Genomic DNA, 25,735 nt, shown 5'->3' on the forward strand with positions numbered 1-25,735 from the left:
TAACGGGAAGAGAGAATATATTGAAGGGCAAGTTCTCATCTCTGGAGTTCTGATAGGTTGGTGTCAGTGGGAAGTATCCAGATAACCCGGACAGTGTAACACTATGCCAAGATGTGCTGGCTGTGCACCAAGGCATGTTTAGCCACAGGGTGATCCTCATTGCCAACAAACACTGTCTGCCTGTGTCCGTTCATGTGAATGGACAGTTTGTTGCCCCGCACGTCCAGGGCCTCGCTGCGATGGAGCACTTCCTTTCACGCCGATCACCTGCCACCCTACCTAAAACCTCTTTCCTCATTACCTTAGCCAGCTTCATCCTGACCCACAACTTCTTCACTTTTGAAGGCCAGACATACCAACAATTAAAGGGAACAGCCATGTGTAGCAGGATGGTCCCCTGGTACGCCAACCTATTTATGGGTCGCTTAGAGGAAACTTTCTTGGTTACCCAAGCCTGTCATAAGTGGGGCACTTTTGGGGTTCTTCTGTGGGAGGTTCTGGGTTTGAGGGGATGAGGAAGTGGCTCTAGCTATTTGTTTCTGTACCAGGTCAGGAGGGTAGTTGTGGGGTGCGAAAACTGTTTTCAGGTTATTGGTGTAATGGTTCAGGGATTCAGGAATGGAGCAGATTCGTTTGCCACAAAGACCTAAGCTGTAGGGAAGCAACCGTTTGATATAGAATGGGTGGTAGCTGTGAAAATGTGGAGGTACTGTTGCTTGTTGGTGGGTTTGATGTGGATGGATGTGTGAAGCTGGCCATTGGACAGATGGAGGTCAACGTCGAGGAAAGTGGCATGGGATTTAGAGTAGGACCAGGTGAATCTGATGGAACCAAAGGAGTTGAGGTTGGAGAGGAAATTCTGGAGTTCTTCTACACTGTGAGTCCAGATCATGAAGATGTCATCTATAAATCTGTACCAAACTTTGGGTTGGCAGGCTTGGGTAACCAAGAAGGCTTCCTCTAAGCGACCCATAAATAGGTTGGCGTACGAGGGGGCCATCCTGGTACACATGGCTGCTCCCTTTAGTTGTTGATATGTCTGGCCTTTAAAAGTGAAGAAGTTGTGGGTTAGGATGATGCTAGCTAAGGTAATGAGGAAAGAGATTTTATGTAGGGTAGCAGGTGATCGGTGTGACAGGAAGTGCTCCACCGCAGCGAGGCCCTGGACGTGCGGAGCAACAAACTGTCCATTCGCTTAAACGGACACAGGCAGACAGTGTTTGTTGGTAATGAGGATCACCCTGTGGCTAAACATGCCTTGGGGCACGGCCAGCACATCTTGGGACAGTGTTACACCGTCCGGGTTATGTGGATACTTCCCACTGACACCAACCTATCAGAACTCTGGAGATGGGAAGTTGCCCTGCAATATATTCTCTCTTCCCGTTACCCACTAGGCCTCAGCCTCCACTAATTTCAAGTTGCCGCTGCTCGTACCTCACCTATCATTCAACAACATCTTTGCCTCTGTGCTTTCGCCTCGACTGACATCTCTGCCCAAGCTCTTTGCCTTTACATATGTCTGCCTGTGTCTGTATATGTGTGGATGGCTATGTGTGTGTGTGTGTGCGAGTGTATACCTGTCCTTTTTTCCCCCTAAGGTAAGTCTTGCCGCTCCCGGGATTAGAATGACTCCTTACCCTCTCCCTTAAAACCCACATCCTTTCATCTTTCTCTCTCCTTCCCTCTTTCCTGATGGAGCAAACTTGGGTCGCGAAAGCTTGAAATTTGTGTGTGTGTGTGTGTGTGTGTGTGTGTGTGTGTGTTTGTGTGTTTTTTATTGTCTCTATCAACAAACCAACACTTTCGTTTGGTAAGTTACAGCATCTTTGTTTTTATTTATATTATTCCCACGTGGAATGTTTCCCTCTATTATATTCATAACATTGTGCAGTATGTTGATTTAAAGTGCAGCTCACATCTTAGACATCGTATTGCATACATGTGTCATTTGTAGCTGAACCCATTTACATTAGGACACTTACAGTGCTATCTAGTGGGAAAATATTTGTCAACCCGCCCCACCCATTCTCTCCCCCTTGTAATCTTTCCACCTTTTTGATAATATTCTGTTCAAAATTGATTTCATTCTGAGCAATTGTTCTTCTTTTACAATGTTTTGAAACTGGAACTTCCAGCCTTAATCAGAACTAAGTGGTTGTGAGATTATTTACAATGACATTCCAACCAAAAGCAGTTTAAAATGTGAAATTTGATTACAATGATTGTGTGCAAATTATAGTAGGAGGGACACGATGATAAGCGAAGGGGAATTAAAGTATGAATTAAAATGAGGAAGCAGAGGAAAATTGTTCAGTCCATGGAATATGGTGTTGGAAGGTCCCAGAATAAACAGTTAATTCATTATTTGTGTGACTGAGAATACACAATTTTAAAACTTTTCATTAAAATAATAATAATAATAATAATAATAATAGTAATAATAACCCGTGGAGGCCAGGGAAAAGACTAGGCCTCCGGTATGTTCTGCCAGTCGTAAAAGGCGACGAAAAGAACAAACCACTAATAGGGCTAACCCCCCTTTTAGTGTGATTAGTTGGTTCAGGACAGAACTAATGAAGCCTCGGACAAGCGCTGTCAGGGTCGGGGACGACGCTTGAACCCTATGCCCATCCACAGTGGTAACGACACTGCTAGCCACATGGAAAATGATTTAAATCCGAATAGAGGTGTTTTGCAGGATATGCTTCCTGCAACCGCTCTAGAAGGAAAACAGAGACAGAGGATGAGATGGTCAGATGAAGTTAACCGACACTTCATGTTCTGTTAGTACCAAGCAAAAAACTTAGGAACCAACACAACTGGATATAGATCACAAGTATACACAACATTTATTACCAGATACCCAGAATTAAAATTTTTAACAGAACAACGACTAGCTGATCAGACCCGTGTAATAATAAAAAATAACGGGATACCCCAGTCTGAATTCGAAAACATCAGACAACAAGTACAACAAATACTGGAACAAAGTAACGTGCAATCAGAAGAAGAAGAAAATACAGTAATGGACTCAAAAACCACAGAGCAAACAAACAAAGAACAACACGCATCAATTAAGCAATCAGAGGAAAACGAAATCTTAAGACGGCCACCAGAACAAGCACAAATAGAACATGAAGTGACACACATGTTAGATATAGAAGAAAAATTTCAGCTGACATATATTGAATACAAAGACACAAATACAGACATTAGGCCATTCTTTCATAGACCACCAAATAACCCACAAGTCGAAATAACAATAACAACTACTGGTTTATATAGGAGCACTCACTGCACTAAATATACACACTAGGCAGAGATCAGAACCAAACAACACACAGAAGAAACCCACAAAACCAGCATGTCAACACAGGCTACAGATCAGAATAGAAAAACTGAGAAAAGACATCGGACAGCTAACACAATTTATAAGAAATGAAACATCAAACAAAAAACAAAAAAAGGTTAGTTAAAATTTCACAACAAGAAGCGATAGAGCAATTAGATGAAAAGAAGCAGAAATTGCAAGCGTTGGCCAAACGACTTAGAAGATACAAAAAAAGTGAAAATAGAAGGAAACAAAACCAAACATTCAACACAAACCAAAAGAAAAATTTTACCAGACAATAGATAACACACATATTAAAATAGGCAATCCACCAAGCACAACAGACGTGGAACACTTCTGGAGCAACATATGGTCAAACCTGGTACAACATAACAGACATGCACGGTGGATACAAGCAGAAACATACACATACAAGATGGTACCACAAATGCCTGAAGTGATAATTTTGCAACATGAAGTCACCCGAGCAATTAATTCTACGCACAATAGGAAAGCCCCTGGAAAAGATAAAATGGCAAATTTCTGGCTAAAGAAGTTCATCTCAACACATTCACATCTAACTAATTTATTTAACAGTTACATTGCAGACCCATACACAGTCCCTGATACACTTACACAAGGAATAACTTATCTGAAACGTAAAGATCAAGCAGACACAGCAAACCCAACAAAATATCGCCCCATAACATGCCTACCAACAATATACAAAATATTAACTTCAGCCATTGCACAGAAATTAATGACACATACAACACAGAACAAAATTATAAATGAAGAACAAAAAGGCTGCTGCAAAGGAGCACGAGGCTGTAAAGAGCAACTGATAACAGATGCAGAGGTGACACATCAATCTAAAACTAAACAAAGGTCGCTACGCTATGCATACATAGATTACCAAAAAGGTTTGATAGTGTACCCCACTCATGTGTTGTTTGAAGCTTTCCTGGCATACTGATTGTTCCATAAAAACACGGCAGAACTGCCGAATATCAGATAGCGGTTATCAGCTGAACTCTGCTTGGAATCCTGTTATAGAGAAACTTTGTAGTCGACGTAGTTATCTGCATAGAGATAGAAATCGACCTGACACCGATACGCCAGGCTTTCGCAGTGGAGGGCGCGAGGCACAGCGCACGGAGCCGTTATGAACGTGCACGCTGAGCAGCGCATGCGCGATGTCACCTCAGAAGGCTTTAAATAGCGGAGCTCAGCCCTTACTCGCCAGTACTACTACAGTGGCATTCACTTGAAGATGGCCAGAAGACTCTGCGCCGAAATATCGTGGCAGGAAGTTACTGATATCCGGCAGTTCTCCCGTGTTTTTATGGAACTACCCCACTCATGGTTACTACGAATATTGGAAATATACAAAGTAGATCCTAAATTGATACAGTTCCTAAACGTAGTAATGAAAAATTGGAAAACCACACTTAATATCCAAACAAATTCAAATAATATCACATCACAGCCAATACAGATTAAGCATGGAATATACCAAGGAGACTCATTAAGTCCTTTCTGGTTCTGTCTTGCTCTGAACCCATTATCCAACATGCTAAATAATACAAATTATGGATATAATATTACTGGAACATACCAACACAAAATCACACATTTGCTATACATGGATGATCTAAAACTATTGGCAGCAACAAATCAACAACTCAACCAATTACTAAAGATAACAGAAGTATTCAGCAATGATATAAATATGGCTTTTGGAACAGACAAATGCAAGAAAAATAGCATAGTCAAGGGAAAACACACTAAACAAGAAGATTACATATTGGATAACCACAGCGACTGCATAGAAGCGATGGAAAAAACAGCTGCCTATAAGTATCTAGGATACAGACAAAAAATAGGAATAGATAATACAAATATTAAAGAAGAACTAAAAGAAAAATAGAGACAAAGACTAACAAAAATACTGAAAACAGAATTGACAGCAAGAAACAAGACAAAAGCTGTAAATACTTGTGCTATACCAATATTGACCTACTCATTTGGAGTAGTGAAATGGAGTAACACAGACCTAGAAGCACTCAATACACTTACACGATCACAGTGCCACAAATATAGAATACATCACATACATTCAGCAACAGAAAGATTCACATTAAGCAGAAAGGAAAAGGAGGAAGGGGATTTATCGACATAAAAAACCTACATTATAGACTGGTAGACAATTTAAGAAAATTCTTTATAGATCGAGCAGAAACTAGCAAAATACACAAAGCAATCACTCATATAAGTATATCAGCTACACCATTGCAATTTCATAACCACTTCTACAACCCTTTAGATCACATAACGTCAACAGATACGAAGAAAGTAAATTGGAAAAAGAAAACACTACATGGCAAGCACCCGTATCATATAACGCAGCCACACATCGATCAAGACGCATCCAACACATGGCTAAGAAAAGGCAATATACACAGTGAGACTGAAGGATTCATGATTGCAATACAGGATCAAACAATAAACACCAGATATTACAGCAAGCATATTATTAAAGATCCCAATACCACAACAGATAAATGCAGACTTTGCAAACAACAAATAGAAACAGTAGATCACATCACAAGCGGATGTACAATACTAGCAAATACAGAATACACCAGAAGACATGACAATGTACCAAAAATAATACATCAACATCTTGCCATACAACATAAACTAATAAAACAACACGTTCCCACATACAAGTAAGCACCACAAAATGTACTGGAGAATGATGAATACAAATTATACTGGAACAGAACCATTATAACAGATAAAACAACACCACATAACAAACCTGACATCATACTCACCATTAAAAAGAAGAAATTAACACAACTAATCAAAATATCCATACCCAATACAACAAATATACAGAAGAAAACAGGAGAAAAAATTGAAAAATACGTCCAACTGGCTGAGGAAGTCAAAGACATGTGGCATCAGGATAAAGTTGACATTACACCAATTACACTATCAACTACAGGAGTCAAACCACACAATATCTACCAGTACATCAATGCAATACAGCTACATCCAAATGTGTGTATACAACTGCAGAAATCTGTAATTATTGATACATGTTCAATTACCCGAAAGTTCCTAAATGCAATGTAACATATACCGTACAGTTAAAAGGAAGTCACACTTGATCAAGGTCCACATCACTTTCAGTTTTTAACCAGACATAACGTCTGAGAAAGGAAAGAAATAATAATAATAAAAACATAGCACCAGAATGATACCAACCAGTGGTTTTTACTGGATGAAACTTGGGTTTATTCACAGTATACTATGAATTTATGTTGTCAGACTGCACAATGAGTACTGTTAAACAAAAATGTCTAGTCAGGGTTTGATTGTGCATTAGCATCCTGCAGCATGTGATGTGCTCCGCTTGTAAGAGTATTGGAGAATAGTCACTGGTGTTCATGGTCATGAGACATTGAGGAAAGCTTGAATTTAAATCAGAAACCAGTATATGGTCCCACTGTTGGGAACATAAAAATGTTAGTTCCTCCCCCCGACCCCCCACCCTCCCTGCCCCCATATAGCATACAATGAGAAGTTCTTTCACTACTTTTGGTTCACAAATCATGTTGGCACTGTGATGTAGATTGTGTGGTTGGTGTTTGTGGCCCTGAGCTTAAAGCTTGTTAGCTTCCAAACAAGTGCCTCACTGTATTAGTAAGCTTAACACATTTCAAGCTTTTCCTTTCAAATTTTTATGGTTATGATGCAAAATAATTTTACATTATAAGTCTACCAATAAAAGCAAAGCATTGAGAACTTCATTTCAGATTAAGGTGACTGGCTGGACACTAGTATAAAAACAAGGAAAAGAGTTAGCTATTGTGAAATATTATAAAAGACTCCATATGCATATCTGCTCATGCTTTGCCTATGTTGAGGGCAACACCATTAAAAGTGTGAGGGAGGAGGAAAAAGTGAATAAACATTCAAGAACTATTCACGGGTATTAATTACCATTTGCTTTTAACTGTATGGACATTTATATGGGAGGGAATGGAAGAAAACATGAGAGAATGAGCATCAAAGCACACCAACCCTACAAATGCTATGTTATTGTGATTTTGATGCACAAGTTATCAGCACGTAGCTCTCATTCTGTAGAACACTTGGCATGAGAGAGAGTATTATTTGGTATGATGTGTGTGCTGTTGGTGACACAAGTGAAGCAGTATAGACATTGAAAAATTTAAAGTTTATGAATTTTTGTGCAAGCATGATGGATGCACACTTCTTATTGAATTGCATCTACAGCCTTCCTTAATCATGTAGAGAAGTTTTGTTGGATCATCACAAGAACTGAGGAGTTAATTTCAAAAGTAACACTACTTAGTGATGGAGCAGTTGTTGCCTGAAGCAAAGCAGTGTTTACATTTACATTTTTTAACAACTGGAGATAGTTATATAGGTATTTCTTCTGTGTTTCAATAGCTGCTAAAATTAAGATGTTCCCGTATGTCTGCAGTGCCATATGCGAAGCACTCTAGGATTTTATTAAAGTCCTTCTAAGGAAGATAATGTCTATAAAGTATGATTAATGTACGGTAATAATAGGCATATGTCATGCAAGCCACTTGATAAAATCTGCTACACACTTATAGTTTGTTGTACGGCAGGTAGCATGATCAAGAGAACAGTGTTTTCTTATCTATTTGGCTATTACATTAAAAGCTTCTATAACAACACGAATACATCTATAAGCCACAAGAATGGCTGCATAAATATATCTTTACTATCATGGACCCACCTGATGGAACAATTAATGCTAATGAATTTCATCATTTTTCTCAGAGCTCCCAGTTGGATGTTTGAGCGCTTCAGGAATTTCCTATCAAATGCATTTAATTTTGTTCAGCATTTTCTGCAGTGGATTTCTTGACTCCCTCAGGCACCTATAATATCTATGTTCTATTATTAGAAACATTTACATACTCCTGAAATGTTCAACAACAAAATTGGATCAGCATACTGAAAGTGAATGCTTTCAACTATTTTCACACTGAGGTGAGTGCCGAAGTAGAGATCATGTGAACTTAAGTTTCATGGTTCACTGAAAAACCAATAACCAGTGATGTCTGAGAAAACAAATGCAAACGTGATCTCAACAGCCAAATGCTGTTCACTCGTACTCACCTACCATTTACAGCAGTGTTTGTTTGACCCATGCAGAACAGAGTGGTACAGTGAAAGGTTTATTTTATCATTGTTTAATTAAACAGTTATTTAGCTCATATAACATTAGTTTATTTTATCATTGTCTAATTAAACCATAATGTTAATTTATTTTAATCTTGTTTAATTAAACTACTATTAAACTGTAATTTTGCTCATAAGTATTTACATTGGTAACAAAGACGGCTATTCTTTGCATGTGTACAAAGTGTGCAGTGCCCCCACTTGTGTTATGAAAAATGGTATGTCTGCTCGAGATTTAAAGGAGGACCTACAGTTTAACATGGACTCTGAACCACACTGCAACTTGGCACTTTTTACATTAATAAATTAATGGCAGGGACAAAAGGAAGGACAATTGAAAAGAAGTAGTCCTGTCACAGAATGAGGACTGAACACTGGATCTTCATATATGTAGTCTGACACTAAACTTCTAATCATGAAGTCATAGAACTTCAGAGAAGTATGTTGTCTATTTGTAGGGTGTGTATAACAATCATCGTTGGGAAGTTGAGGAAACACTTATCACAGTCCAACTCAATGAGGACTAGTCAGTATAGCAGTGGGTGGTGCTCAGTTAGGTTAGAAGTATAGCTCTTAAAATTAATTATATGCTTACTAGCCAATCAGTCTACTTCAACTATATATCTATGTTTTTCAGGTGCTTGTTATGACGGCACAGATCTTATGCAACATTATAGTCCATAACATTCTAGATGTTAACAGAATATGTGTTGTTGTCTTTGATGAATGCCATGCTGCCACAGGCAACCACCCTATGAAGCAGGTATGTTGAAATGAAAACCTTTCAAAGATGATTAAGTTTACAATGATGTGACAATACTGTTATTGATAATGTAGCCTTGCAGTGAAAATTTCTGTGAATAAACATTAATATATAGTGCAACACTTAACAGTACACTGGAAAGTACTGCCTGGAATACAAACCATTGTGTAGTTGAATTGTTGAGCGGTTGACACTTGCATAAGCAAGAGTGAAATTATTGATAAGCTCTCAATTTTATGATGATTCGTTACCTTTACTCCTTTCATTGTTTGAATGTCTACATTGGAACATATCATACAAAAATCTACTGCATGAAGCTCTTGCATTCTTATGTAGGGTCAAATAAATGTCATTATTCCCATTAAAAAAAAAAAAAAAAAAAAAAAAAAAAAAAAAAAAAAAAAAAAAAAAATTGAAGTTATCTATGAAGGCAATGTGGGAAAAACTGGAAGTTCACATGCATTCCTGAGTAAGTTACAAATTTACCTTATCTAGTACTCTTTACGACAATTTGTGAAGAGGTTCATAAAGCTGCTTAAGAAGTAGCACCTACTGCACACCTGGTAGAGCAGAGCTCAGAACTACTGATAGGCAGATGTTAATTGCAACAAATTGTTAATTAGAAGGATAATGCTTGAAGCAATGCATATAAGCTTCTGCAATGATCACAACATTTTTTTTCAGAGGAACTTCCCCAAAAATCGAAGAAATATTATGGGAATGTTAGTCAGCACAATTAGTTTTATACAGACTGTGTCAGAAAACATGGAAAGGAAAACCTAGGGATTCTTACACATGCATATCAGTACAGTATATTCATGCTAATCTGGCCAATCCTTGCACATATGGGGGCCAGATTACTGGAAGTGCTGAATTATTGAGTGTGTTTTAAATTTAGTGTAAACCCACAGGGGTTGTACATCATTAAATCCAAATATACATTCATTTTCATAGAAAACTTAAGTCATTTAGTGTTCACATATACAGTAGTATTACTCACTGTGAAACATGTCCCAAATTTTTAGTTGTTGCAATAATCGTACATGACAGCAGTATGCTTTATCACAAAATGGCTTTACAAGCGTTACACCAGTATTGCATATTTCTGATTGTTGCATAAAGTACTCCAGGAAGATATTTGTAGCTTCAGCACCAGCAGTGTGACATATCTTCAAGTTCTCTCCTCCTACGTTTACAATGTGATTTGCGCATGGTTTTTGTTTATTCTCTTACCCAAAAACTGATACATGGATAGAGTTGTAATAAAGCTTTTTTCTCCTCACCATTGCCGGGATTTAATGTAGCATTGCCTCTGTAGCATTTATTTTTATATAGCTTTATTTTAAATTTATTGTTCCAGGCAGCAGAAAACATATTGAAGTTGCACATAAATCCTAGATTGCTTGGGCTTTCAGGCAGTTTAATAAATGGTGACTGTAAAGTTTCAAGAGTTGTCAAGTGTTTGAAGGACCTGGAAGATACGTTTAAGTGCAAGATATCAACTGCTGAAGAATCACTGTTACCAGAAGTAAGGAGGTACGAAGTTTTGACTAATGCAAATACTATCCTTTATTGCAAGATTAACAGAACATTGCTATATCAAGGTCATTGTTCCGCATGATAGAGGTGGAGATAAGTAAAGATGATATTGGTGATCAGGCAGTTTGTAAAAATATACATTGGTTGGTGATGGGTCATTATTATTTGCTGTGTCCAAGATGATGGGTATTTATATTTGATAATACTCATTTCATGATATTAGTTGAAAATATATTGAGTACAGAATTGTATTTTTTCTTTTTCAGAGTTTGCCTTGAAGACAGACAGAATAAATTTTAATAGAAAAAATTATAAACATTTAATTTGTGAGATAGAATAGTAGTTTCTGTTCTTAAACACTTTGCTGACTTTTAGTTCTTCCCTATCCAGCCCCTGCTATGCACTGTTATTTTTAAAGGAGATCTGTACTCAGAACAAACAGATACTCAATATAGTTTATTCAACAAATTGTTACAGAATGCTCCCTAGAGTCATACAAGCTAGCTTTAAGTAAGCAGTTCAACCAAAGTCGAGGCTCACAGTGGTCCTGTGCTGTCTTAGGTGTAACCTCATCAGAGGGTGCACCTAGTTACAAATGCCATATTGGTGGTGGCACATCACTAACACTGCGACAGGTACTTGCTTTCCATAGTGATGTCAGGTGGTTCTAAAATGCCCTCACCCGACCACCCACCAGTCCGCAGCAGTAACTGCTGGGAGAGAAGCAACAGAAGTAGTGCATGATCTGGTGTGACCACTGCCAGAAAGGGTGGTGGATCAATGTCCACGGCATTGCTGTGAAAGGCCAGAGCAGGATGAGGCTCGAGGGCAGTTGCATGAGCTGCCATGTGACCTGAGGCTCTGCAAGTGTTGGATAGCTAAACAGCGACTGACTAAGGTGGCGGATATAAATTTGATTTAGATGTTGCTCCAAAAGGCCGTAGGAGGAACCACAGTATACGTCATGAACCTATGGATGTTGGACTCCATAAGGGTCCCTTTCTGTGCAGCGACCATGGGATATAAAATTATAAAGAATGTAGCAACCAGTCACGGAAACATAATTTATTTATCTTGTTGCAAATCGATTTCGACGGATATCAGTCATAATCGGTGCTAAAACAAATACAAGAGACAGGGCATAATTAACAACTGCTTTAACAAACGAAACATTGACAATAAAACATAGTTACATCAATTACAACATATACAGATGTCTGAAATTAAAATTCAAAGTCGTAACATCCATTTTTCTAACTGATACATGCAATAAGTATAAGTACTGTCCTTGGCAGTTTTCTATCATGAAGTAACACATCATGGGTCAACACTACAAAAAGACAACACGAGATGGCACCACATTGCAATAAGCGCACTCTATGTAAAATACAGCAGACATGTGTCTGTGTATGTGCGGATGGATATGTGTGTGTGTGCGAGTGTATACCTGTCCTTTTTTCCACTCTATATATATATATATGCGCTAGCAGGTCGATAGACACACAAACATACACACAAAATTCAAGCTTTCGCAACAAACGGTTGCTTCTTCAGGAAAGAGGGAAGGAGAGGGAAAGAAGAAAGGATGTGGGTTTTAAGGGAGAGGGTAAGGAGTCATTCCAATCCCGGTAGTGGAAAGACTTACCTTAGGGGGAAAAAAGGACAGGTAAACACTCGCGCACACACACCCATATCCAACTGCACATACACAGACACAAGCAGACATTTGTAAAGGCAAAGAGTTTCGGCAGAGATGTCAGTCGAGGCAGAAGTACAGAGGCAAAGATGTTGTTGAAAGACAGGTGAGGTATGAGCGGCGGCAACTTAAAATTAGCGGATGGTCAGACCTGGCGGATAACGAGAAGAGAGGATATACTGAAGGGCAAGCTCCCATCTCCGGAGTTCTGACAGGTTGGTGTTAGTGGGAATTATCCAGATAACCCGGATGGTGTAACACTGTGCCAAGATGTGCTGGCCGTGCACCAAGGCATGTTTAGCCACAGGGTGACCCTCATTACCAACAAACACTGTCTGCCTGTGTCCATTCATGCGAATGGACAGTTTGTTGCTGGTCATTCCCACATAGAAAGCTTCACAGTGTAGGCAGGTCAGTTGGTAAATCACGTGGGTGCTTTTACACATGGCTCTGCCTCTGATCGTGTACACCTTCCTGGCTACAGGATTGGAGTAGGTGGTGGTGGGAGGGTGCATGGGACAGATTTTACACTGGGGGCGGTTACAAGGATAGGAGCCAGAGGGTAGGGAAGGTGGTTTGGGGATTTCATAGGGATGAACTAAGAGGTTACGAAGCTTAGGTGGACGGCAGAAAGACACTCTTGGTGGAGTGGGGAGGATTTCATGAAGGATGGATCTCATTTCAAGGAAAAATTTGAGGAAGTCGTATCCCTGCTGGAGAGCCACAATCAGAGTCTGATCCAGTCCCGGAAAGTATCCTGTCACAAGTGGGGCACTTTTGTGGTTCTTCTGTGGGAGGTTCTGGGCTTGAGGGGATGAGGAAGTGGCTCTGGTTATTTGCTTCTGTACCAGGTAGGGAGGGTAGTTGCGGGATGCAAAAGCTGTTTTCAGATTGTTGGTGTAATGGTTCAGGGATTTCGGACTGGAGCAGATTCGTTTGCCACGAAGACCTAAGCTGTAGGGAAGGGACCGTTTGATGTGGAATGGGTGGCAGCTGTCATAATGGAGGTACTGTTGCTTGTTGGTGGGTTTGATGTGGACGGACGTGTGAAGCTGGCCATAGGACAGGTGGAGGTCAACGTCAAGGAAAGTGGCATGGGATTTGGAGTAGGACCAGGTGAATCTGATGGAACCAAAGGAGTTGAGGTTGGAGAGGAAATTCTGGAGTTCTTCTTCACTGTGAGTCCAGATCATGAAGATGTCATCAATAAATCTGTACCAAACTTTGGGTTGGCAGGCCTGGGTAACCAAGAAGGCTTCCTCTAAGCGACCCATGAATAGGTTGGCGTAAGAGGGGGCCATCTTGGTACCCATGGCTGTTCCCTTTAATTGTTGGTATGTCTGGCCTTCAAAAGTGAAGAAGTTGTGGGTCAGGATGAAGCTGGCTAAGGTAATGAGGAAAGAGGTTTTAGGTAGGGTGGCAGGTGATCGGCGTGAAAGGAAGTGCTCCATCACAGCGAGGCCCTGGACGTGCGGAATATTTGTGTATAAGGAAGTGGCATCAATGGTTACAAGGATGGTTTCCGGGGGTAACAGATTGGGTAAGGATTCCAGGCGTTCGAGAAAGTGGTTGGTGTCTTTGATGGAGGATAGGAGACTGCATGTAATGGGTTGAAGGTGTTGATCTACGTAGGCAGAGATACGTTCTGTGAGGGCTTGGTAACCAGCTACAATGGGGCAGCCGGGATGATTGGGTTTGTGAATTTTAGGAAGAAGGTAGAAGGTAGGGGTCCAGGGTATCGGTGGGGTCAGGAGGTTGATGAAGTCAGGTGAAAGGTTTTGTAGGGGGCCTAAGGTTCTGAGGATTCTTTGAAGCTCCGCCTGGACATCAGGAATGGGATTACCTTGGCAAACTTTGTATGTGGTGTTGTCTGAAAGCTGACGCAGTCCCTCAGCCACATACACCCGTTGATCAAGTACCACGGTCGTGGAACCCTTGTCCGCCGGAATAATGATGATGGATCGGTCAGCCTTCAGATCACGGATAGCCTGGGCTTCAGCAGTGGTGATGTTGAGAGTAGGATTAAGGTTTTTTAAGAGAGATTGAGAGGCAAGGCTGGAAGTAAGAAATTCCTGGAAGGTTTGGAGAGGGTGATTTTGAGGAAGAGGAGGTGGATCCCGCTGTGACGGAGGATGGAACTATTCCAGGCAGGGTTCAATTTGGATAGTGTCTTGGGGATTTGGATCATTAGGAGTAGGATTAGGATCATTTTTCTTCGTGGCAAAGTGATATTTCCAGCAGAGAGTACGAGTGTAGGACAGTAAATCTTTGACAAGGGCTGTTCGGTTGAATCTGGGAGTGGGGCTGAAGGTGAGGCCTTTGGATAGGACAGAGGTTTCGGATTGGGAGAGAGGTTTGGAGGAAAGGTTAACTACTGAATTAGGGTGTTGTGGTTCCAGATTGTGTTGATTGGAATTTTGAGGTTTTGGAGGGAGTGTAGCTGGAAGTGGGAGATTGAGTAGATGGGAGAGACTGGGTTTGTGTGCAATGAGAGGAGGTTGAGGTTTGTTGGAAAGGTTGTGAAGGGTGAGTGAGTTGCCTTTCCAGAGGTGGGAAACCAGGAGATTGGATAGTTTTTTGAGCTGGAGGGTGGCATGCTGTTCTAATTTGCGGTAGGCCTGTATGAGGATGCTCTGAACAGCCGGTGTGGATGTGGGAGAGGGAAGACTGAGGACTTTTATTAAGGATAGGAGTTGACGGGTGTGTTCATTGACTGAGTTGATGTGTAGGTGAAGGACTAGGTGGGTGAAAACTTAATGGGGTCGTTGTGGGGGTGTTGTGAGGGTGGCATGGTATTAGAAGGTGGAAAGTGTAACATGAGGCTGAAATGAAAATGAAAGTAAAAATATATGGGGAGAGATAAAGGTGAACTAGAAAGCAACTGGAGATCTGGTGTGAGAAAAGGCGAAAAAGTGTTGGTTAAAGCTGGGCTATGTTGATCCTGTGGTGAACTTGGGTTGGTAGACAGCGATGTGCACAAAGGTGAGGTGGTTGTGTTGCCGCCAAACCACGTTAAAGGGTTGAGAAATTCAGGAGAATTTCCAGAAAACTGTGTGTAAATGTATTAAAAGGAGTGGTTTTGTGGTGGCAGATTATGAAAATGAGGCTAACAATTGTCTGACGAAGAAATAATGACGTTAAAACCTGTGGGAAGCGGCTAAAAATGATCAGTGATGTGGGAAAAATGGAAATGTCAATAAAGCAAAAGTTATTAGAACCAGCCGAAATGGTTGTTTAATAGGTGAAAGGAACTGATGGTGAACTAGAAACGGTGGATTTTATAGCAGCGCTAGTGATGAAAGCGTAAAAAAAAATTTTTTTTGGTTGTGGTTTGGAAGTGGGTTACGTATTATTGAGTATAGATAGGCGGGATAAAATTGTATAGTAGATAAAACCTTAATCCTGCTCCCAACATCACCACTGCTGAAGTCCAGGCTATTCGTGATCTGAAGGCTGACCGATCCATCGTCATTCTTCTGGCGGACAAGGGTTCTATGACCGTGGCACTTGATCGTCGGGAGTATGTGGCTGAGGGACTGCGTCAGCTTTCAGACAACACCACATACAAAGTTTGCCAAGGTAATCCCATTCCTGATGTCCAGGCGGAGCTTCAAAGAATCCTCAGAACCTTAGGCCCCCTACAAAACCTTTCACCTGACTTCATCAACCTCCTGACCCCACCGATACACCAGACCCCTACCTTCTACCTTCTTCCTAAAATTCACAAACCCAATCATCCCGGCTGCCCCATTGTAGCTGGTTACCAAGCCCTCACAGAACGTATCTCTGCCTACGTAGATCAACACCTTCAACCCATTACATGCAGTCTCCTATCCTCCATCAAAGACACCAACCACTTTCTTGAACGCCTGGAATCCTTACCCAATCTGTTACCCCCGGAAACCATCCTTGTAACCATTGATGCCACTTCCTTATACACAAATATTCCGCACGTCCAGGGCCTCGCTGTGATGGAGCACTTCCTTTCACGCCGATCACCTGCCACCCTACCTAAAACCTCTTTCCTCATTACCTTAGCCAGCTTCATCCTGACCCACAACTTCTTCACTTTTGAAGGCCAGACATACCAACAATTAAAGGGAACAGCCATGGGTACCAGGATGGCCGCCTCTTACAGCAACCTGTTTATGGGTCGCTTAGAGGAAGCCTTCTTGGTTACCCAGGCCTGCCAACCCAAAGTTTGGTACAGATTTATTGATGACATCGTCATGATCTGGACTCACAGTGAAGAAGAACTCCAGAATTTCCTCTCCAACCTCAACTCCTTTGGTTCCATCAGATTCACCTGGTCCTACTCCAAATCCCATGCCACTTTCCTTGACGTTGACCTTCACCTGTCCAATGCCCAGCTTCACACGTCCGTCCACATCAAACCCACCAACAAGCAACAGTACCTCCATTATGACAGCTGCCACCCATTCTACATCAAACGGTCCCTTCCCTACAGCCTAGGTCTTCGTGGCAAACGAATCTGCTCCAGTCCGGAATCCCTGAACCATTACACCAACAATCTGAAAACAGCTTTTGCATCCCGCAACTACCCTCCCTACCTGGTACAGAAGCAAATAACCAGAGCCACTTCCTCATCCCCTCAAGCCCAGAACCTCCCACAGAAGAACCACAAAAGTGCCCCACTTGTGACAGGATACTTTCCGGGACTGGATCAGACTCTGAATGTGGCTCTCCAGCAGGGATACGACTTCCTCAAATTTTTCCTTGAAATGAGATCCATCCTTCATGAAATCCTCCCCACTCCACCAAGAGTGTCTTTCTGCCGTCCACCTAACCTTCGTAACCTCTTAGTTCATCCCTATGAAATCCCCAAACCACCTTCCCTACCCTCTGGCTCCTACCCTTGTAACCGCCCCCAGTGTAAAATCTGTCCCATGCACCCTCCCACCACCACCTACTCCAATCCTGTAGCCCGGAAGGTGTACATGATCAGAGGCAGAGCCATGTGTAAAAGCACCCACGTGATTTACCAACTGACCTGCCTACACTGTGAAGCTTTCTATGTGGGAATGACCAGCAACAAACTGTCCATTCACATGAATGGACACAGGCAGACAGTGTTTGTTGGTAATGAGGATCACCCTGTGGCTAAACGTGCCTTGGTGCACGGCCAGCACATCTTGGCACAGTGTTACACCGTCTGGGTTATCTGGATACTTCCCACTAACATCAACCTGTCAGAACTCCGGATGGGAACTTGCCCCTCAGTATATCCTCTCTTCTCGTTATCCGCCAGGCCTCAATCTCCGCTAATATCAAGTTGCCGCCGCTCATACCTCACCTGTCATTCAACAACATCTTTGCCTCTGTACTTCTGCCTCGACTGACATCTCTGCCGAAACTCTTTGCCTTTACAAATGTCTGCTTGTGTCTGTGTATGTGCGGTTGGATATGGGTGTGTGTGCGAGTGTATACCTGTCCTTTTTTCCCCCTAAGGTAAGTCTTTCTGCTCCCGGGATTGGAATGACTCCTTACCCTCTCCCTTAAAACCCACATCCTTTCTTCTTTCCCTCTCCTTCCCTCTTTCCTGAAGAAGCAACCGTTGGTTGCGAAAGCTTGAATTTTGTGTGTATGTTTGTGTTTGTTTGTGTGTCTATCGACCTGCCTGCGCTTTCATTTGGTAAGTCACATCATCTTTGTTTTTAGATATATTTTTCCCACGTGAAATGTTTCCCTCTATTATATCTATATATATGTAAGTCACATCATCTTTGTATATATATATATCTGGAAACAAAGATGATGTGACTTACCAAACGAAAGTGCTGGCACGTCGATAGACACACAATGTTGTGGTAAGTCACATCATCTTCGTTTCTAGGTATATTTTTCCCATGTGGAATGTTTCCCTCTATATATATAAAAAGATGATGTGAGTTACCAAGTGAAAGTGCTGGCAAGTCGACAGACACACAAACAAACACAAACATACATTGTCTGTGTGTCTGTCGACCTGCCAGCACTTTCATTTGGTAAGTCACATCATCTTTGTTTTTAGATATATTTTTCCTACGTGGAATGTTTCCCTTTATTATAACCACACACACACACACACATATATATATATATATATATATATATATATATATATATATATATATATATATATATATATATATATAAAAAAAACAAAGATGAGGTGACTTACCGAACAAAAGCGCTGGCAGGTCGATAGACACACAAACAAACACAAACATACACACAAAATTCAAGCTTTCGCAACAAACTGTTGCCTCATCAGGAAAGAGGGAAGGAGAGGGAAAGACGAAAGGAAGTGGGTTTTAAGGGAGAGGGTAAGGAGTCATTCCAATCCCGGGAGCGGAAAGACTTACCTTAGGGGGAAAAAAGGACAGGTATATACTCGCACACACGCACATATCCAGACACAAGCAGACATATTTGAAGACAAAAGTTTGGGCGGAGATGTCAGTTGAGGCAGAAGTGTAGAGGCAAAGAAGTTGTTGAAAGACAGGTGAAGTATGAGTGGCGGCAACGAGAAATTAGCGGAGATTGAGGCCTGGCGGATGACGAGAAGAGAGGATATACTGAAGGGCAAGTTCCCATCTCCGGAGTTCGGATAGGTTGGTGTTGGTGGGAAGTATCCAGATAACCCGGACGGTGTAACACTGTGCCAAGATGTGCTGGCTGTGCACCAAGGCATGTTTAGCCACAGGGTGATCCTCATTACCAACAAACACTGTCTGCCTGTGTCCATTCATGTGAATGGACAGTTTGTTGCTGGTCATTCCCACATAGAATGCATCACAGTGTAGGCAGGTCAGTTGGTAAATCACGTGGGTGCTTTCACACGTGGCTCTGCCTCTGATCGTGTATACCTTCCGGGTTACAGGACTGGAGTAGGTGGTGGTGGGAGGGTGCATGGGACAGATTTTGCATCGGGGGCGGTTACAAGGATAGGAGCCAGAGGGTAGGGAAGGTGGTTTGGGGATTTCGTAGGGATGAACTAACAGGTTACTGACCTGCCTACACTGTGATGCATTCTATGTGGGAATGACCAGCAACAAACTGTCCATTCGCATGAATGGACACAGGCAGACAGTGTTTGTTGGTAATGAGGATCACCCTGTGGCTAAACATGCCTTGGTGCACAGCCAGCACATCTTGGCACAGTGTTACACCGTCCGGGTTATCTGGATACTTCCCACCAACACCAACCTATCCGAACTCCGGAGATGAGAACTTGCCCTTCAGTATATCCTCTCTTCTCGTCATCCGCCAGGCCTCAATCTCCGCTAATTTCAAGTTGCCGCCACTCATACCTCACCTGTCTTTCAACAACTTCTTTGCCTCTACACTTCTGCCTCAACTGACATCTCTGCCCAAACTCTTTGTCTTTAAATATGTCTGCTTGTGTCTGTATATGTGTGGATGGATATGTGCGTGTGTGCGAGTATATACCTGTCCTTTTTTCCCCCTAAGGTAAGTCTTTCCGCTCCCGGGATTGGAATGACTCCTTACCCTCTCCCTTAAAACCCACTTCCTTTCGTCTTCCCCTCTCCTTCCCTCTTTCCTGATGAGGCAACAGTTTGTTGCGAAAGCTTGAATTTTGTGTGTATGTTTGTGTTTGTTTGTGTGTCTATCGACCTGCCAGCGCTTTTGTTCGGTAAGTCACCTCATCTTTGTTTTTATATATAATTTTTCCCAAATGGAATGTTTCCTTCCATTATATATATATATATATATATATATATATATATATATATATATAAAAAAAACAAAGATGATGTGACTTGCCAAATGAAAGTGCTGGCAGGTCGACAGACACACAAACAAACACAAACATACACACAAAATTCTAGCTTTCGCAACCAACGGTTGCCTCGTCAGGAAAGAGGGAAGGAGAGGGAAAGATGAAAGGATTTGGGTTTTAAGGGAGAGGGTAAGGAGTCATTCCAATCCCGGGAGCGGAAAGACTTACCTTAGGGGGGAAAAAGGACGGGTATATGTGTGGATGGATATGTGTGTGTGTGCGAGTGTATACCCGTCCTTTTTCCCCCCTAAGGTAAGTCTTTCCGCCCCCGGGATTGGAATGACTCCTTACCCTCTCCCTTAAAACCCAAATCCTTTCATCTTTCCCTCTCCTTCCCTCTTTCCTGACGAGGCAACCGTTGGTTGCGAAAGCTAGAATTTTGTGTGTATGTTTGTGTTTGTTTGTGTGTCTGTCGACCTGCCAGCACTTTCATTTGGTAAGTCACATCATCTTTGTTTTTAGATATATATTTCCTACGTGGAATGTTTCCCTCTATTATAACCATATATATATATATATATATATATATATATATATATATATAGACACACACACACACACACACACACACACACCAAAACTACGATTGTGAAAATTGTAAGAAGAACTAAACTTGATAAAAATATGAATCCATTCACACAAATTTAGGAAATGAAACTTATTTGTCATAATGATGAAACAGAATAGTGGTATCAATGGCCATCTGCTATTCTACATACAAACTACAAGTGCATCAAAAGGCACATTTATGTTACTTCCTATAGATGATGCTATGTTACTGAATGCACAAATCAAAAGTTGACAGAGTTCAGGTAAAAATTACAGTAAGAGATAAACAATCATATTACTTAAGTAATGCCATTAACAAAATGTTACACATATAAAGAACCATATATGTGGATAATGACTTTAGATCAACTATGCGAACTATAGCCTAATGAACGAATGTACCATGCACCCTTATATTTCTCGTGAGTATGGTGGTAACCGATACAAGGATTGCCGTATCACTGCCAACCACTGGCGATAAAATAGATGTTCAAAAGTCAATCACAAAACAACAAGAGCAGCACGCTCAAAATTTGTGGAACCAACTCTAAACACTGAAAGCCATATACCATCTAACAACCACTTTTTTGAATAAGAATGGCTGTTTACATATGAAAATTGGTAGTTGCATCAGATTTCATAAAATACATATTTTCTTTAAAAGTTAATACATTTAAGGAGATACAAAACCATTTATAAAACAAAGTTAAAATTGTGGAATAAATTGACATCACTCGATGTAAGGTGACAATCATCAGGAACAGAACAACCCAACACTGTATTATATCGTTCTAATGTGAACAAATATGAACAATCTTGTGATCACAGATCATCTGCTCAATGCAGCAAACTTACATTCTAATGGCCTAAAATATTCGTTGAAACAACTGTTAGCTAGCTACATAAGTTTGCCCGAAAAATATAAAGGCCTCCATATATCGAGTAAGGTGATACTGATAACGACATGTCAACCGTTAGAAAATGGAAAAACAGTAACGACATAATCTGTTAATCTACACCTTCAGCGTAGTAGATCAAACCACTGAGGCCATTTACAGGGAAAAAGCTTAGTTATTGATGAGCAAACATCATTTCTGTAACGACAGATGGCACTGCTAGGGAATAGAACTATGCAGTATGGTGTGCATTTTTTACCTAGGTAAATGGCTGGAAAACTATTACTTTTCATTGCTGGTAGAATGGGCAAAATCATGCTTGATTACATACACTCGATAAGCAGAAAAACGCCACTATTTATGAAGAAACAATGAAAAGGAACCAGGGATGTATGGAGTAAATGTCAAGGTTAAATGGTAGGAGGATGTCATAAATGTTATTCAATTGCAAACACGCAGCAGGAAATGTATTTCATTGTCTTATTTTTGTTATTCGCTACACTCGGTTCGTCCACCCCCATATCTCTATATTTATTGGCAATTTTCTCATAAATTTTTTGAATATGAGGCAAAGGATAATCATTGGTTTTAGCTGTGAAGTAAATAATTTCCAATTCGGTTTTACAGTCTTCTTCAGAAAGCGGGACACTAAATAGACTATTAAAAGCAAACTTAAAAATGCTGCTTTATGCTGATTAGGGTGGGCCGAGTTATAATTAATAATGCAGTCAGTATGTGTCTTTTTTTTTTTTTTTATTTTTTTTTTTTTTTTTTTATTTTTTTTATTTATTTTTTTTTTCGAAATATGCTGAAGTGATGTCTTCTTTCGATATTCCTTATGTATCAAATCAAGAAAATTAATGACCCCATTTGTTTAGAGTTAATATGTGAATTTTATATTTACGTGCAAAGCATTGAATGTAGCCACAACTTCGTTAATGTCATTATCGTTACCATTCACTAGTAACAGTATGTCATCAAGATATACGACATAATAAACAATTTTCTTTGCCAGTTCTACATTTTCTGCAAACCATCTAACTTCAAGATGATTGATAAACACATCTGCTAAAAAAACAAGAAACCGCGTTTCCCATACTAAGACTGTCTTTTTGAATATAAATTTCACCATTGAATCTGAAAAAAATTGCATTTTAGCATAAGCGATAATAGATCCATAAATTCCTCAATTTCATTTCCTGACATCTTACGCTGCATTAAATTATTTTTCACAATTTCAGTAGTCTTGTCTATCGGTGTATTAGTATATAAATTCACCATATCAAGGGATACAAGCTTCATATTAGCTGTTGTGGGGATGTCTCTGACCTGCTCAATTAGTTGCTTACTATTTTTTGCTCAAAATTATTTTTGGATTTGGAAGTGTTTCTTTAATAGATTTAAACATTTTTGCACTATTTTACTGAAAGGACCCCCTATATTGTTCACAATTGGCCTCACGGGACACCCTACCTTTGGACTTTAAGTTGAACTCTTAAGGTAGGTATATGTGAGTTAATATTTGGTAAAGTTTGTTTCTCAAACGGTGTTACAATTTCCTTCTATGTTTTTAATTTATCACCAAGTTTTTTTTCTGTGCCTCACCTGTAAGATGTTTCTCAATTCTCATGATATTGTTATTTACAAAAAAACTCTTTAGTTTTATTAAGGTAATCCTCTTTTCTAACTACAGTTACGGTGTTCCGTTTATCAGCTTTTGTAACGATCGCATTATTTTTATGCAACTTGTTATTTATACTTTTTACAGTTATATTTTCCTTAGAGCAAATCCTATTCACTACTTTTACTTCACTAGAAATTTTACCATATTTAACTAAAATATTGATGGATTAAAGAAAAAAGTAAATTCTCACAAAAGTAAAGTAAAAAAATAATGTTACCATTTTTCACCAAAATATCCTGGGACTGAAGAATAAAGTAGATGAGCTCCCAGTTTGTTTAGATGACATTGAATCTTATAATGTAATAGATATACTATACCGAACTTTTCGACTCTGTAAGTGCAGAACAGGAAATCAGTGTTCATAAGGCTGTTGCAGCATCCCTGAATATGGAAGTTAATAGGAATATAAAAAAGGGAGGAAGGTTTATCTGTTTAGCAAGAGTAATAGAAGGGAGATTTCAGACTATCTAACAGATCAAAATGACAATTTCTGTTCCAACACTGACAATGTTGAGTGTTTATGGAAAAAGTTCAAGGCAATCGTAAAATGCATTTTACACAGGTACGTGCCAAGTAAAACTGTGAGGGACGGGAAAAACCCACCGTGGTTCAACAACAAAGTTAGGAAACTACTGCGAAAGCAAAGAGAGCTTCACTCCAAGTTTAAACACAGCCCAAACCTCTCAGACAAACAGAAGCTAAACGATGTCAAAGTTAGCGTAAGGAGGGCTATGCGTGAAGCGTTCAGTGAATTCGAAAGTAAAATTCTATGTACCAACTTGACAGAAAATCCTAGGAAGTTCTGGTCTTGCGTTAAATCAGTAAGTGACTGGAAACAGCATATCCAGACACTGCAGGATGATGATGGCATTGAAACAGAGGATGACACGCGTAAAGCTGAAATACTAAACACCTTTTTCCGAAGCTGTTTCACAGAGGAAGACCGCACTGCAGTTCCTTTTCTAAATCCTCGCACAAACGAAAAAATGGCTGACATCGAAATAAGTGTCCAAGGAATAGAAAAGCAACTGGAATCACTCAACAGAGGAAAGTCCACTGGACCTGACGGGATACCAATTCGATTCTACACAGAGTATGCGAAAGAACTTGCCCCCCTTCTAACAGCCGTGTACCGCAAGTCTCTTGAGGAACGGAAGGTTCCAAACGATTGTAAAAGAGCACAGATAGTCCCAGTCTTCAAGAAGGGTCGTCGAGCAGATGCGCAAAACTATAGACCCATATCTCTGATGTCGATCTGTTGTAGAATTTTAGAACATGTTTTTTGCTTGAGTATCATGTCGGTTTTGGAAACCCAGAATCTACTCTGTAGGAATCAACATGGATTCCGAAAACAGCAATTGTGTGAGACCCAACTCGCTTTATTTGTTCATGAGACCCAGAAAATATTAGATACAGGCTCCCAGGTAGATGCTATTTTCCTTGACTTCCGGAAGGTGTTTGATACAGTTCCGCACTGTCGCCTGATAAACAAAGTAAAAGCCTACGGAATATCAGACCAGCTGTGTGGCTGGATCGAAGAGTTTTTAGCAAACAGAACACAGCATGTTGTTATCAATGGAGAGACGTCTACAGACGTTAAAGTAACCTCTGGCGTGCCACAGGGGAGTGTTATGGGACCATTGCTTTTCACAATATATATAAATGACCTAGTAGGTAGTGTCGGAAGTTCCATGCGGATGATGCTGTAGTATACAGAGAAGTTGCAGCATTAGAAAATTGTAGCGAAATGCAGGAAGATCTGCAGCGGATAGGCACTTGGTGCAGGGAGTGGCAACTGACCCTTAACATAGACAAATGTAATGTATTGCGAATACATAGAAAGAAGGATTCTTTATTGTATGATTATATGATAGCGGAGCCAACACTGGTAGCAGTTACTTCTGTAAAATATCTGGGAGTATGCTTGTGGAACGATTTGAAGTGGAGTGATCATATAAAATTAATTGTTGGTAAGGCGGGTACCAGGTTGAGATTCATTGGGAGAGTCCTTAGAAAATGTAGTCTATCAACAAAGGAGGTGGCTTACAAAACACTCGTTCGACTACACTTGAGTATTGCTTATCAGTGTGGGATCTGTACCAGATCGGGTTGACGGATGAGATAGAGAAGATCCAAAGAAGAGCGGCGCGTTTCGTCACAGTGTTATTTGGTAACCGTGATAACGTTGCGGAGATGTTTAACAAACTCAAGTGGCAG

The 25,735-nt window shown here is 40.5% G+C and overlaps 1 protein-coding gene across 4 annotated transcripts in view; it reads left to right on the forward strand.

Moving 5' to 3' along the window:
• Positions 1-25,735, forward strand: part of LOC124614023 (endoribonuclease Dicer-like) — a 444,738-nt gene that overhangs the window by 83,222 nt on the left and 335,781 nt on the right. For all 4 annotated transcript variants that reach the window (XM_047142837.1, XM_047142840.1, XM_047142839.1 and 1 more), the window contains exons 4-5: positions 9,225-9,350; positions 10,711-10,886. In XM_047142837.1, coding sequence (XP_046998793.1) covers positions 9,225-9,350; positions 10,711-10,886 — 302 coding nt within the window. The remainder of the gene's footprint in view (positions 1-9,224; positions 9,351-10,710; positions 10,887-25,735) is intronic.

Source organism: Schistocerca americana, chromosome 4 (assembly GCF_021461395.2).
Source record: "Schistocerca americana isolate TAMUIC-IGC-003095 chromosome 4, iqSchAmer2.1, whole genome shotgun sequence".
Classification (NCBI taxonomy): Eukaryota; Metazoa; Arthropoda; class Insecta; order Orthoptera; family Acrididae; genus Schistocerca; species Schistocerca americana.